Source organism: Macaca mulatta, chromosome 18 (genome assembly GCF_049350105.2).
Source record: "Macaca mulatta isolate MMU2019108-1 chromosome 18, T2T-MMU8v2.0, whole genome shotgun sequence".
In the NCBI taxonomy this organism is placed as follows: domain Eukaryota; kingdom Metazoa; phylum Chordata; class Mammalia; order Primates; family Cercopithecidae; genus Macaca; species Macaca mulatta.
This window is the reverse complement of record NC_133423.1, coordinates 10,607,055-10,623,369: the sequence shown is the minus strand read 5'-3', so window position 1 is coordinate 10,623,369 and position 16,315 is coordinate 10,607,055. Positions and strand designations below refer to the sequence as shown.

At 33.7% G+C, this 16,315-nt stretch overlaps 1 protein-coding gene across 3 annotated transcripts in view; it reads right to left on the bottom strand.

Annotated features, from left to right (window-relative positions):
* The window catches only part of RTTN (rotatin), a 195,039-nt gene that overhangs the window by 60,631 nt on the left and 118,093 nt on the right, over positions 1 to 16,315 (bottom strand). For all 3 annotated transcript variants that reach the window (XM_077974806.1, XM_077974807.1, XM_077974808.1), the window contains exons 33-35: positions 11,793 to 11,982; positions 10,348 to 10,436; positions 2,614 to 2,707 (exon numbers count right to left, since the gene is read on the bottom strand). In XM_077974806.1, coding sequence (XP_077830932.1) covers positions 2,614 to 2,707; positions 10,348 to 10,436; positions 11,793 to 11,982 — 373 coding nt within the window. The remainder of the gene's footprint in view (positions 1 to 2,613; positions 2,708 to 10,347; positions 10,437 to 11,792; positions 11,983 to 16,315) is intronic.

Sequence of the window (16,315 nt, the reverse complement as noted above, 5' to 3'; positions counted from 1 at the left end):
AATGTATGAAAGTGCTCATTTTCCACAGCCTCGCCAACAGAATGTACTGCCAATACTTAATTGTTGGCAATTTAATAAATAAAAAAGTATCTTCGGGTAGTATTAATTTGTATAATATTTATCCAAAGATAAAGGCTACTTTTAGGTCCTTTGTGAATTATCTTTTCATGTTTTCTGCTCACTTTTACATGCAGGTTTGTGTTCTTTTCCCCTCAAATATTACGCCTGTAATCCCAGCCATTTGGGAAGCTGAGGCAGGAGGATTACTTGAGTCCAGGCATTCGAGACTACAATGAGCTATGACCATGCCACTGCACTGCAGCCTGGGTGACAGAGCTAGACCCTGTCTCTTAAAAAATAATAATAAATCTTTGGAAATAAAAGTGGAAAAAATTAAATTGAGATAATTCTAATGAAAATTGTCCAAATGATTTCAAGGGAAATCTTTCGGTATTCATAAAATATGTATTACATATCTTCAGCACTTCTAGAGCAAGCATATAGAAATCTTTTTTGAATTTTTCCATAAAGACGGCTAATTCAGAATATAAATTGATATATCTTTTTTCAATTTTCTTGCTAATTTATTTTGTAAAACTAAGGAGGACATTTGATGCCCTGATATCTTATTTCCAGGTTTTGAAAAAAAAGAAATATACCTGACAGTGTCATATATCACCACAAAATTGTGAGGATTAATCCTCTGTTCACGCCTCCCCTTTCTGTGGGTATTCTTTCTTCTATATGCTTTCTTTTCTTTTTCTTTGTTTTTTTTTTTTGGTCATATATATGTGCTGAAATGATTGGCAAACAGTGAAACTGCATAAATATACATTTAAAGCATACTATTTGTGGACGGGCATGGTGGCTCAGTCTGTAATTCCAGAACTTTGGGAGGCTAAGGCAGGTAGATCACCTGAGGTCAGGGGTTCGAGACCAGCCCGGACAACATGGTGAAACCCAGGCTCTACAAAAAATACAAAAATTAGCCAGGTGTGGCACTGCACCTCTGTAATCCCAGCTACTCAGGAGGCTGAGGCAGAAGAATCACTTGAACCCAGGAGGCAGAGGCTGCAGTGAGCCAAGATCACACCACTGCACTCCAGCCTGGGCAAGAGAGTGAGACTGCCTAAAAAAATAAAAATAAAAATAAAAATAATAAAATAAATTTAAAATCAAGGGTAATCCAAACAAAAAACAGAAAGCCTGTATGTCCACACAAATGCCTATATCACATGATGAATGGGAAAATGTAATATATACATACAATGGAACATTATTCGTCAATAAATAAATGAAGTTCTGATACATGCTAGAACATGGATGAACCTTGAAAACAGCACACTAAGTGAAAGAAGCCAGTCACACAAGACCACATGTTATATGATTCCATTTATACAAAATGTCCAAAACGGGCAAATCTATAAAGAAGGAAAGTAGATTAGTGATTCCGTAGAGTGCCAAGAATGGGGGAGACTGGGAGTGACTGATAACAGGCATAGGTTTTTTTTGCGGGATAATGGAAATGTCCTAAAATTGATCATGGTGACAGTTGCACAACTCTGAATATACTTAAAACCAATAAACTATACACTTTTAACAAGTGAATTATATGGTATGTGAATTATATCTCAATAAAGCTGTTATTAATAAGAATAAGGCAACATGCTTTTAGAGATAAATGTACATGAAATTCATGATCAAATTTCATTTCATGCCCTATGTCCTTACCCATTTAAATAAACTGAGTTTGCTCCTTTTGTTCTTAAGAAGATCAAATGAGTATTTTCTACAGTTAAATAATTTTATATATAGTGAACGTGAATTACTAAAAACCAAAATGGAACACTGTTTAGGAAATTATTGGAAGAAATATTGTAAGGAAAGTTCAAAGTTTTAATTCAGCAAGTTTTTCTAAATGTTTTAGAAAGCATTCTTTCTGCATATACTTATATGTATGCCAGTGTTTAAAATTACTTTCTTTTTAGGTAGTATAGTCCTTTCAAGTCAGGCATTTAATGCTACTGAATAAGGCTTATATACTCTCTAGAAATTTAAAAAAAAAAAAAAAGCAAAGTTGCAAATTTGAAGCACAGCAGGGTTGGAAGCAGTTCCCAGTACAAGGAGCAAAATTTATATATTGCCATTAATAAAAATAAGTCCCAAATTGTGTATTGCGCATTTCTAATAAAATAAAGACTCAATACATTTTACGTGCCTTTAAATGGAAGCACAGCCTTAGAAAATACTTAAGACCAGAATCTCTTTACTTTCAAGTGGATTACTTGTAGTAAAAGTGTTTTCTCAAAAGAAGGGAAAAAATAAAGTTAAGTTATACCCATCAGTTCCCAAATTCAAATGTCAAATACCTATAAGAACCTAATAAGGAGCCATATGTGAAATGGGCTATTTATTTGATAGTCAAATTCCATTTATTAGTTAAGAGCATTTGTTTTATTAATTTCTGATATATTGGTTCTAAATGTATTTTGTAACGGTCTATAACTTATTTCATTAAAATTTTGTTCTTCAGACATTTACTTTCAAAATATCTGTCTGGACCAAGTTGTCATTTTTCTTTTTGAAGGTAGAATGTCTTTGCTAAAAAGATACCTTGAACCACAAACTGGTCATGGGAAGCTTCAGGCACAAGTGTTGTTGACTGCACAAGTGGCTGAAATTCAGTACTCTCCAATGAAGGTGCCACCTATGAATCAGTAAATTATTTTACTTATTAATGTTACAGTATGGAAAATGAAACACAGGCAACATACACACAAGATATCCTTAAACAAGGAGGTTGATAACAAAATTATACTAGTCAGGATAACTAGAAAAGATTCCATATCTTGGGAGTTACAGCAGTTTTTTTAAATGGCATTTCCACTTCTTCTTAAAGGAATTGTTATCATTTACATAAATCAGTAACTCAAAGAAGCAAAGTATTGACTTGAGGCCCATTTAGGAGTTTAAGGTTCCCATAAGGCCAATTCCCTCATTGCCCAAATGTTAGAAAGGCTAAAATATACCACCTTAACTATAATTCATTGTGATATTTTGCATTTCTTGATTCATAATAAAGATATTTTTAATGTTCCAAATGGCACACATAAATTTTAATAGTGCCTAAAAAATTAGAAGTATTAAAAGATTTTTCTCTACTTCATCTCATATCAAGGAAGAACACTAAAAAATTGTGCTAATATGCTGAGATTGCTTCAGAATACAACATTAAACATAACAAAATCTGTGGAAAGCAAGTACAATTTCACCTACAGGTTTATAACGAGCAGACCGACCTTCTAAGACTGAAAAAGCACAAAGCGATGTGTTTGGCACCTCTTAGATGAAAAATACTTACGTAGTGAGGTCAGATAACTCTTTTCCTTACCATCAATTTCTCTTCTGTGAAATATTATGAAGTGCCCATACCTGAGTAGCCTCCATATCAATGCATGCAACACAACATTAGCTATCCATAGAAGTTATAAACCATCATTCCAGACTCAGATCCTATATAGCTCACAGTATTTGTACACTGATTGTGTATATATCTTAACACTTAGAGTACCTTAGAGTTACCATGATGAAATGAAAGCAAAAACTAAGGTTATTTCCATTTGCAGTTTCTAATAGTAAAGAGAATATAAATTTGAAGAAATTACTAAAAATGGAATATACAGTTTTTTAAATTCCCCTTTTAACTTGAGCCCTTAACCATCTTTCATCATATTAAGTAAGTATAACAGTGATGATGCCAAGGAATAAGTGAGAAAGCTGCAGCTAAAAAATGTAAGCTAAGCACATAAAGTAATCTAAAAAGTAACTCTGGAAAAAAGTTCAGTCTAAACAAGTCAATCATAAACAAACATTAAATGCCTTATTTTATACAATATTAGATCCAGATACTAGGTAAAAATAACCTAAAGCTTGTTTGCTTTTAAAATTATATTTGCCTACAATTGGCAATGAGAGGTATGTGAAAAAATGTTCCTGTCAACAGATATCAAGACATTTACAGTTCTGTGAAGAAAATAATCCTATGCCAAGACTGCTAACACAAACTATGTACAAACTAATATATCTGGTTTCTGCCACAACTCTTTTGGTTGTATAAGAAAAGTTAAGGGGATAATGATGCTGAAATCATTCATCATTTCACTGAACATTCTTTCAATTGATAAAGACTCAAGAAGGCCTTATTAATGATATAAATAGAAGTAGGTAACTGGTTTGCAGTTTCAACGATCAGTGTGGGAAAAGAAAGCTTATAAGGTCCCACTAAATACGTGGCTCAGAAGAAAGCAAAGTTGTGATTCATGACAAAGGTCAGGCATGAATAAAGATGCGACTTTCCTTAGTATAGTCCACAGAAGGGATACACAAGCTTAGAAAAGATGCTTTTAGAAAGTACCTTATCGTTGCATTATAACTTACCCCATGTAGTTGGGGAAACACAATGATTGCTTTATATGGTGCTTTAAAATTTATTATAGATGATTTATATGTGTACTAGCCTCTATTTTTTAAGTTTGCTAAATTAACATTGTCATTTTAATACGTAAAAGCAAAAAAGTATTAAAGCAAATTGTCCCAGTTCTATGCTCAAATCCTTGATTACAAACAATCTCCAATAGATAGTATTTGGTTACATTTGATAAAGTACATCGATATACAAATACGTTACTTTTCACCTTAAAATCCAGGTAATAACTAGACAATTTCGGCATTCAAGTATTAGCTACTGGAAGGTTCAGTATGAGCCTATGAAGCTATAGGTAGAAAAAGCCTGATCTACTCCACGTCCTCCTTTAGAGAAAAGACCACAAGTTAATGGATTTGTCCGAGTTGAGACTGATTAGGATTCTCAGTCCAGGACTGCATTCATGACAGCATAAATGCGTTAAAATCAGAGCAAGTCCTCAGATGTACCTCTTCAGAAAGCTGGCCAGACTTCTTTGAGAGGAGAGGCTTGCTTCTTTCTCCCTGATCCCCCGTGTCCCCGTGGAACTTCAGCTAGATTAACTTCACCTGCCCCATCCCAGTGAAGGAAGAGGAACTGGCTTAGTTTAAGAGCAAACTGAGTCTGCTTAAGTCATCCCTTCCTGTCAAGCTTCTTGCTGCTCTCTACCTCACAGTAAGTAGGATAACTAGGGTTGTCCTCTTACAACAGCGAGAGTCTAATTCTTGTATCTATCACTCGCTCAATTCATTAAAATGGGCTAAGGGCAAAATCACAATCTAGACTTTTCCCTCGCTTTCACATCTGCCACATGACATATCCTGAGATCTTCAATGTATAATCCCTCAATAAGACAAAAAAGAACCCTGAATTTGAATATATTTCTAGCCTTATCACTTTACAGATATTACAAAAGACAACCCAAGCTTTTTAGAGCTGGTTGATGCTACTTTAAGGTAGTGTCGTCAAACAGACTCAGATTCATGTCATGGATGTTGCTAGGGGATAGGAGCTGGGGAAAAGGGGAGATGTCTGGTCAAACAGTACAAACTTTCAGATAAGGTAAGTATGGTCTGGGGATCTAATGTGTAGCACGGTGAATATGGTTAATAATACTGCACAGTTTACTTGAAATTTCTTAAGAGAGTAGATCATAAGTGTTCTCGCCACAAAAAAAAAGTGTTAACTCTAAGGTGACAGATGTGTTAACTAATTTGACTGTGGTAATCATTTCATCACATATACATATATCAAATAATCTCACTGTATATCTCAAATATATACAATTTTATTTGTCATTTTAGCTCAAAACTAGGGAAAATAAAAAATAAAATGAACTCAAATCTTGCATATAAAAACCAAAAAAAAAAATTGTCTTCAGTTTGTTTGTAAGCAGATTTGGTAACTAAAGAAGGTTTCTAAATTATGCTTCAGTGTAAAATAAGCAGCTAAAATTAAGAAAGTCCCTTTGAAATCACTGAAAATAGCAAAGTCATTTGCCATATCCAAGTAGAATTGCAGTGTAAAAAACGATTTCTGTCATATAAGCAAAAATGCATCAATGTACAAAAGTGATTTTCTTTGTATCTGCCTTACAGAAACAAGTGATTTCACTGGACACTTTAACACTTTCTGAAAGTTAATTCAGAACTTGAATATTGTATTTGTCAAAATGATCTTATAATAGTTTCATCATCTTCCCTCAAAAGCAGTACTGGTGCCAAAACAGTTTATTTAATTGTTTTTAAAAAGGTACTAAGGGAGAAAATAAGGATTGTAGTGTGAAAAAAATAAAGTTCAAGTCTAGCCACGTTTTGAAAATTTGGAAAAATACAAGATATGAAGGGTTTCTAAGAGATTCTAAGTTCCATGTGTTCATTTTAATAAATAATACCTTTCTCTATATGCCCAAGAGCAGGAAAGTTTTGGCATGCTTCTTAACTTGTAATAATTAATTCTAACCAAATTATAACAAGAAGTTTAAATTATTTCAACTAATAGATTCACAATTCAAATGGATTATGTACAATATACTTAAAAAAAAGAAAGCTCAGAAAGTTCCTCTGAAGGAATGAGCAGAAGATAGACGATTCTTGCATGACTAACTGAAGGACCACTTAAAGAGACAGATTATCATCACAACATAGTCACAGTCCCTGTGCCGTCCTGTGTGTAACCTAAGTGCACAAATTTCCAAGAGCTTGTCTCATTTGTATTTTCCTCCTAACTAAATATACAAGGTTGTTAAGACTCTGGATAATCCACAGGTAGCTGAAATTTATTTAAACAGAGTATAACATTTTCATTCTCTCTCCATCATCACACAAACTGCCACCTCCTCCAGTTTTCCTGCAGTCACCATGCTGCAGGCATTTATATGTCCTATCAGTGATGCCTGTGTCAAAACTATTTTTCTTTTAGAAAGTCTTTTGGATCCATCCCTGCTTAAACTGTTCTCTGTCTACTCTTCCTTCTATAAAACAATTTTAACTACCACCAAATGAGTGTCAATAGGTTATTTCTGTCATATCAGTTGTCATGTTTCATGCCATTCCACGCTGCTGAAATATCGTTATGTCTTTATCTTTATGGCTATTATATCCTACCTCTTCAAATCCAAAAATTGATTCAGCTTTCTTAACTAACTCCTATCTGATTAGTCAGGTCCTCAAACTTTAGCTTTCCATCCCACATTCTACTCCAAACAACCTCTTGCATTTTCTGGATGTTAATGCCTTCAGTACACACAACTTCACATTTAGTTACTTTCTAAAGCATACATATTTAAGTATGCTTTATGTTCTCAAGTAGACTTTCATCATTTGTTAAGTGGTCACTGAATCCTAAAGAATATCTGAATCTTTTCAGCCCCTTGCAAATGTGTGTATGCACATAAACGAGAAGGCGATAATATTTGAAAAGCCCATTTCAGTTGCCACGTCCTACACAAAATCACTTTTCGTTTCATCATTCCTTCTAAAGAAACCTCACTGTCCCTTGACTAGACCATCTTTTATGGGATCAATCACATCTGGCCTTAGAGTGAAGGACGAAGCAAACATACTTCTGGACTCAAAAGAATGGTCTACCAGTTACCATGCTAGGAACTTGAACAAGCATCCACTCCATGGAGTGCCCTAATTTCCATGCCCTAATTTCCTCTTTTGCAAAATAGTGGCAATGCTTTTCAGTTTTTTTAAGACTATGAAGTGTAAAAATTCTCTTTAAATGTTTAGAAAAACTAAAATCAGTTTTCTTTAAATCTGTGCTCCAGAAAAAGTTTGAAAGTATCACATATTTCACAAAGAAAGGCTCAAAAAGAAAGAAATTACATTTCCCACATATTTTATTTTGACAATTGATAAGTTAAAAAAAAAATACAGACATAGTTCTGCTAAGGAACAATAGAAAAGAGCAAATTTTGGTCATAAAGCTGTTGCTGCACACAGGTGTATAAGAGGCACAAACAGCTATCCGTCTTGGATATAAATGTGATTTCAAGAAGAAAAACAACACCTAATGGCTGAATCCTCCTACCCCAGAGGAAGAGAACACCGAGTTCGATAGAGGCCACTCCTGAGGAAGCATTTACAAGGGCGATGCCCCCAAGCTAACAATGACACTCTGCTTACTCTATCTGCAGTTGATAAAACATACAGGACCCAACAATCCTTACAAAGCTTGCCAAACAACTGAACTAAACATTAGGTAACAGCACGAAAGTCCCTAACTTGGCATTAACAGCACAAAATGGACAGTGACCCAGAAGCAGCGTGCTGGATGACACAACCCAAATCAAAAGATGATGTTTTCCTTGGAAAGACAAAATGGAAAAACCAGTCAACCAACCAATAAAATACTGCATTTTTTTCTCAATTCTGAGATAAACAAAACAAAGATTAAATAAGTAGATAAGCTGATTAATAAGATTTACATCCACTCAACTCATACCTCAATTTGTAACTTCAACATTTTCTTATACATAAGAAAGTATGATTTGGTCTAAGTACTGACAGCTTTGGTTTAAAGTAATAATGTCATAATGAAAACACTCTCCAGATTTTTCTCCTGTTGGGACATAGATACACATCATCCTGGGTATGGTAAAGAAAATATAACAACTAGTAGAATTAGGGTACTAAGACTATTTTTGTAAATAAAAGTCACCCATTCTAAAAATTCTGTTTGAAATCCCCCAAAAAATAAAGTAATAAGTAGACTCTGTAAAAATTCTAACAGAATATACTAGTCTTTAAGGAAAATAATAAGAAATGAATTTTACACATATTACAAAATTCTTAAAAAAAAACAACAAAAGATTCCATTGGTATGTATTTCTAAAAGTCTGTGTTACATCCAAACACAAACAAGTTAAAGACCTTAACTTTAATCGGGGTGCTTCTTTCTTTAATAATGACTACAATAAATAACATATTTCCAAATTTTCTCAGAGAATCTAGTATTCTAACCTGTAAGATTTACGTATTATTATAAAATAGAGAAATTCAAAAGGTTGATATGCTTTTGCTTTTTGTATTTAGGTTTTCTTGTATAGGACAAATACAACTTGAGTGCTAACCACAAAACAGCTAAGATAACTCAAAATTAATTACAGCAATTATTATTTACTGAGTTCCCACTAAAAGCAAAAAACTGAAGTAGGTATCAAAATTTCAAGGCTAGTCTATAGCCCTTTTGACAAATAGGCTAACCAAACAAAATTTACTTTTAAGCACACATTCGTGCTGTCCTTCTATGAACTAAATAACCAATTAATAAAATTCACTTTGGCATTTATCATATTATTGCTCTTGTTGAGACAAAGGTACATACTATCTCCACCTTGGAAAGGAAAGCATGACATCTAGTGGAACTCGGGTAATTATCTTACTTTTCCATATGAAGGTCCAATGTAGCACTAAACACAAATACTTCTCTTGAATCTAGGGGAAAAAAGACTTAAAACTGTAGCAAAAAGTATCAGTCTTTTGAGAAACTAGGAGATAGATTAAACATAATCTTTACATTATAATGTCTGTAAAATAATTATTATTCTCATATTATTTTTGTTCCTGGAAACAGGTGCATCAAAGCTTTGCCTTCCTGATATGTTGTATAACACAGTAATTATTCCAAAAAACACTTTAAAATGAAAGGTAATGTTTCCCAGTTGAGAATAAATGATTCTGTATGTTTGTAAATAACTGAAACCTAGTATCAATCATTCCTTATAAATACCCAGTGTTTCAAACTTGTCTGCAAAAAAAGCAACTAATGCATGAATGAAAGGGGCAGGAAAGAAGGCATGCAGACAGGCATATATAAATGTCAGGTATTCCAGATAAACTTCTATGTGATGCAAGTATTTAGAAGTGTGTGTAAAGTTGTCAGCACCACACTAGAATCATTTGAATGTTCTTCATATTGCCCTGCCCTTAGGCACAATTTCAGGGTAATCAACCATTTTTAATCATGTGGGATTTGTTCTCTTGTAATACTAATGATAAACACATTTTCACACTTTTGTACTATCAAAAAAGGTAAGAAAGAGAGGTTGAAAATTCTCAACTAAAGGGATACTCAGTGTAGCTATACTGTAGCAAGGGACACCCTGGTTCAAACTCCAGTTCTGCTCCCTATAGCACTAATGATCACAGAGTTTCTTTACTTCAGAGTGGCTTGAGCACACAGAAAAGCAAGGTAAGTATCTATGATGTACGGCTGGTGTGCAGGTTGAATACAATAATTTAGCAAAATTCTGCAGGCAGCACTTCAAATAAATCACAGCTGTTATAACCTTACACTTTGTATTATCTCTCCCACTACGCAAATTCAAATTTTTTCAGAGATTCAAAATGAAGGACGTATGCGTTCTTTGCAAGTACCGTTGTTTCTGAGGTGGAGAGAGAACTTGGATCTCGATCCTGACATATCCTAGATGGGGCCCTCCAAAACTTGAATGAGTCATCTAAACCTGCAACAATAAGAAAACTGTTAACATGGACACCCTCCTGGGAACTGTAACAATTAACTAAAAGAGTACTCATTACAGGACACCAATTCAAAACTAAAGAAAGAAAAAACTTATATGGATCTGGCTTCTGAGATAGACCATTATTAAAAAACAAAACAAAACCAAACCTAAGGAAAGAGGTTTTTTAATGTACATAAGAAGCACTGAGAGCTTGCTAAGGCAGCTGCTTCAGCCCCAGTCCCAGAGGCTCCAATACCCCAGCTCAGAGTGGAAGCCCTGAGCGTGCACTTCTAACAAGTTCACAGAAGAGGCCAATGCCGTTAGTTTAAAGGCCATGCTCTGAGTAACTGATTCAGAGAAATCTAAACAATTAAGTGAGTCACTGTTCTAATAGGGATATTTAAAATGTTCAAAACTTCATCAAATCTCATTTTCTTGATTCCTCCAAGAACTAAACAAAAAGTGAATCATAAATTCACACTTAACAATTTGGGGATAAAGGAACTTCATGTCTTCAACTTACTCTTAAATGGCTCAGAAGGAATATATATAGATCATACATATCTGTTTATTTATACACACACACACGTGGTAGGATGTAAATACAGTAAAATGTTAAGATTTGAGAAATTTTTTGTACTATTCCTGAAGCTTTTCTGTAAGTTGGAAACTATGGCAAGATTCTAAAAAATTATTATAAAAATGAATTTTAAAATAAAAGCTATTTATATTATTAAATTACTATTTATTATGAGATATAATTATTTTTATGTGCTCAGATCTTATACTTGGCAAATCTACGAGAACCTACAAACAAAAGGAATAAAAAGGTTTCAGGAAACTATTGTGACAAATAAGTAACATACTAAAATAAATAACTTTTTGATACATGAGCAAAATGAATTAGAACAGGTAGTGGGAAAAAGTCTCATTCATAAGAAGGATGAAAAAACTGTACATTGTCTAGAAGTGAAAGTTCCAAAAAAGTTTAAGACATTAATAGAGAAAGAAACTATAAAACTGTACTGATGGGCATAATATAACTTATAAAATATTAATAAGATGTCAAAAGTAATTTCCATGAAGAATTTATAATACAGAAAAATGCTTGCAGAATATTCAGTGAAAGAAGGAAATACAAAAATGTACATAAGATATAAACATAATCACATAAAACAAACAAAGGCTAGACAGAGAGAAAAGACCGGAAGAAAAACCTCTCCGGGCGGTGGAACTGGAAATCAATGTTCTCCCCGTATACTTTCATTTTTCAAATTTTTAAAACAAATATATGTATTTTTAAGTTTTTAAAAGTTACATATTACAAAAATCAAAACATAAAGATATTGTACTTACCATTTAAATCACTGCCTTCTAAGTTTCTATCAAAAGCAGAAAAATTCAAATCAAACATACACCGTCCTAGGTAACAACGTTTTACCATCTGATTCAAATGTTCATAAAAATGGCAATGATATAAAAGAGCCTGAAGGGCAGGTTTTCCAATGAGCGATAGGCCAGAGTCCTCATCGTGGACACAGGGCCCCTGTAGGAAAAGAAGGAAAGAAGAAGGAGACACTGATTTATCCAACAATTTCCTTAAAGAGATCCATTGTCTCCTCTCGAGAAAACGAATGGGTCCCAGATACTCCCATCTCCTTCCACTCTGTTTTCGTCCTTACAAAACAGAGTTTTTATAACTATAGCAGCCTGACCCAGGACAAATTCTTCCATAATACTCTAGGTCTTTGCTGCCTAAACACTCCCGTGAAGGGACAAAGCTGATCTCTCTCTCGAGGGGCCATTTCATTTAGAATGTTTCTATGGAATGATCAGCTTCAACCAAGAAATCATATACTTGAGTCAAAAACACAACAAAAGCAGTATTTTTCAACCTACATATAATAGTAAAATAATAGGTGTTAAAATATATGAAACAAGGTGGTTCATATATTATGTTCAGAATTATTTTTTATACCTATCACTAAGCCAGGTAAAATAAAACGGTCCATCAATATCTATATGGCAAAACCTGCCACATTACTTCCCACTGAATTAATCCTGACAAGGAAAAAAACACACATGTACATACACACACACACACACATGAACTGCCACCAGGAGGCTGAAAAGAATCTGCTATTACACAATATTTCTCTTTGCATTTTTCCCAAACAATTTTTTGCACTGTCACTTACTACTTTTCCTGGAATATCTAATAGCAAAAAGCAACCAATGAGGATAGGTTTGAAGTTTGCAAATAATTCTATCATCAGTTTGTAAGTATTTCTACTTTCTGGGAAATTATAATAAAGTTAAGATTTTAAAATAGGCCATAGCCGGGCGCGGTGGCTCAAGCCTGTAATCCCAGCACTTTGGGAGGCCGAGACGGGCGGATCACGAGGTCAGGAGATCAAGACCATCCTGGCTAACACGGTGAAACCCCGTCTCTACTAAAAAATACAAAAAAAAAAAAACTCGCCGGGCGAAGTGGCGGGCGCCTGTAGTCCCAGCTACTCGGGAGGCTGAGACAGGAGGATGGCTAAACCCGGGAGGCGGAGCTTGCAGTGAGCTGAGATCCGGCCACCACACTCCAGCCTGGGTGACAGAGCGAGACCAAAAAAAAAAAAAAAAAAAAAAAAACAGGCCATAAGAGAGAGCAAAGTAAAAGACAGCAAAGAAATCTAAGAGCCAACAGGAAAGATATGTTCAAAACATATTCCAAGTTGACCTCTAACCATAAGATGTGTGTGTGTGTCTCTTCTCTCACCCTCCCCATCACCAAGAGAAGATGGATATTTTAACTTACTCTTCAGGAAGGTAAAGGAATTCACAAGTTAAAGGCATAATTACACTAACAAGGTTATTTCTATTCACACTTCTTTTTAAGGACATTTATATACATCATTATAAATTAAACCTCTTACTTCAATGTCTTTTATGACTACGAAGTTGTTATTGCTGTGTTGTAATAAATCTACCAACACTGTGAGCTCACTCTTCCTAAACAGAGCAATTTATATAAGAAATAAGACTATTGTAAAGAACAGCCAGCACATGGCGGTCACTGTTGTTATTTTAAATGTAGAGGTCTAGAAGAATCAGGTAAAAGAGAGAGAAATACAAAGAGAATGAGGTGATGTGGCTCCTGTGTATTAACCAAGGTATATGTTACAGGTACTGGCGCCCTTTAATGCATTGCCTTGTTTTATTATATAGAATGAAGTATTCACCCAAAATCACAGAGTCAATCTTAACATTCACAGTTTTAAGAAATTCTATCTTTTAGGCAAGTTATAACATACTTAAAATGTATAAAACATGCCAACCACCCAAGAGATTTGCAATGAACTGCTTAACATCACAAATTAGAGCCCTCGTTGTAATAACACAGGGAAGGAATTAACAAGACAAGAATTGTAGTTTAAGTTTACTAGCTTCACTCCATTTAAAAAGTTCAATAAATCAAAAGTGATTAATCAAAGTTGTACAAAAACTATTTTTCAAAATATATTTTATAATGATACACAGAACCACTTAAAAATATTTTGCAATACAGATTATATAAAATTACCCAATTTTTCTTACTTTTGCAAAATTAGGTCTACATGAATGCTTCCTCTATCAGTCACCACAACCCCAAATTTGCAAAAGTTTAATGAAGATAGAGAAGAGAATGTGAGCTGTATAAATCTTGAAAACAGAAAAAACCGAGCATTTACAGCTCTCTGAGAGCTCTTAAATCTGCTGATTCTTTATTCTGTTCAAGGCCTACTGAGGCTGATGGCTACACCATCTGTTAGGAAGACAAGAGTTACAAACCCACTGTCTTCTAAAATCCAACATTTCTTTAGTTTTTAAGTATTTTATAAGTGAGAAGTTATACATGTAAATATGATATTAGAACTTCTGTAATTATTCTCTAAATATGTAAAATTGTCACAGTCATAAAGAACCTAGTTCAATCATATTTTCCCTTCAATAAATTAAAAATTCATTTTCTAGTTCCTATTAATATAAACACAGACTTAGAAAATACAGATAACAAAGAAAGTCATAATAAGAGACACAAACATATAACTAAATCTATCTAATAAAGTTTAGAATCTGTTCTATTTTTCCTGCTTATAAATCATGGTAAAAATTATTTAGCCTACCAAGATTGAAGAAGCTAATTTAGCTTATGAACAAAAGATTTAATATCATAGAAAATGGTACAAAAAGGTTTGATATGGAAATACAAAAGGAAATAGAGAAAATAAAATCACGAGGCCTAATAAGGGACTTACGATTTCTGGAAAGATAAAATACAACACAACAAAAGGAAAATTCATCTTAAAAGAAATAAATATGAAAAGATTTGACAGAGCCAAAAAATATATAGAAGATCCAAATCTTCAAATTATGTAGCTTAATAAATATCAAGCAAGAAAAATGGAAAAAAAGATACATAATAAAAAAAAATTCTAAAACATTGAGGATAAAGAGATGATAATGAAAGAAAACATCAGCCATACAGAAGTAAAAAGAGATGAAAATTCAACTTCTCATCAATAGCACTGGATGCTAGAATACAGTGAAGCAAAATTCTTGGGAGGAATAATTTTCACCAAACATATGGTAACTAACCACACTATCAATCCAGTGCAATTTAAAGATACTTTCAAATATGCAAGAACTTGTGATATTTATCTCTCATGCACTTGTTACTAGGTACCAGTACAATCATTTTGAGAATTATGACTAGGAAAAGAAGTTCTAACAGAAGAGAAAGGATGATTAAGAGCTTAGAAAAACTTAAGACATGAGACATGATATGGACCCACAATATAAAAGAAAACAAGCAGGAACCTCAAGGGAAAATAAATCACCCAAATTTTTGTATTATATTTTTTATACATACATATACACACACACATACACGTATATGTGTACATATAAATGTACACATACATACAAACACCAGAAAACTTTTCCTCCGGGTATTAGATGAGTTGGTCCTGTTTTTATATATACATATACACACACATACACGTATATGTGTACATATAAATGTACACATACATACAAACACCAGAAAACTTTTCCTCCGAGTATTAGGTGAGTTGGTCCTGTTTTTATACATACATATACACACACATATACACGTATATGTGTACATATAAATGTACACATACATACAAACACCAGAAAACTTTTCCTCCGAGTATTAGGTGAGTTGGTCCTGTTTTTATACATACATATACACACACACATACACGTATACGTGTACATATAAATGTACACATACATACAAACACCAGAAAACTTTTCCTCCGAGTATTAGATGAGTTGGTCCTGTTTTTATACATACATATACACACACACATACACGTATACGTGTACATATAAATGTACACATACATACAAACACCAGAAAACTTTTCCTCCGAGTATTAGGTGAGTTGGTCCTGTTTTTATATATACATATACACACACACATACACGTATATGTGTACATATAAATGTACACATACATACAAACACCAGAAAACTTTTCCTCCGAGTATTAGGTGAGTTGGTCCTGTTTTTATATATACATATACACACACACATACACGTATATGTGTACATATAAATGTACACATACATACAAACACCAGAAAACTTTTCCTCCGAGTATTAGGTGAGTTGGTCCTGTTTTTATATATACATATACACACACATATACACGTACATGTGTACATATAAATGTGTACATACATACAAACACCAGAAAACTTTTCCTCCGGGTATTAGATGAGTTGGTCCTGTTTTTATACATACATATACACACACATATACACGTATACGTGTACATATAAATGTGTACATACATACAAACACCAGAAAACTTTTCC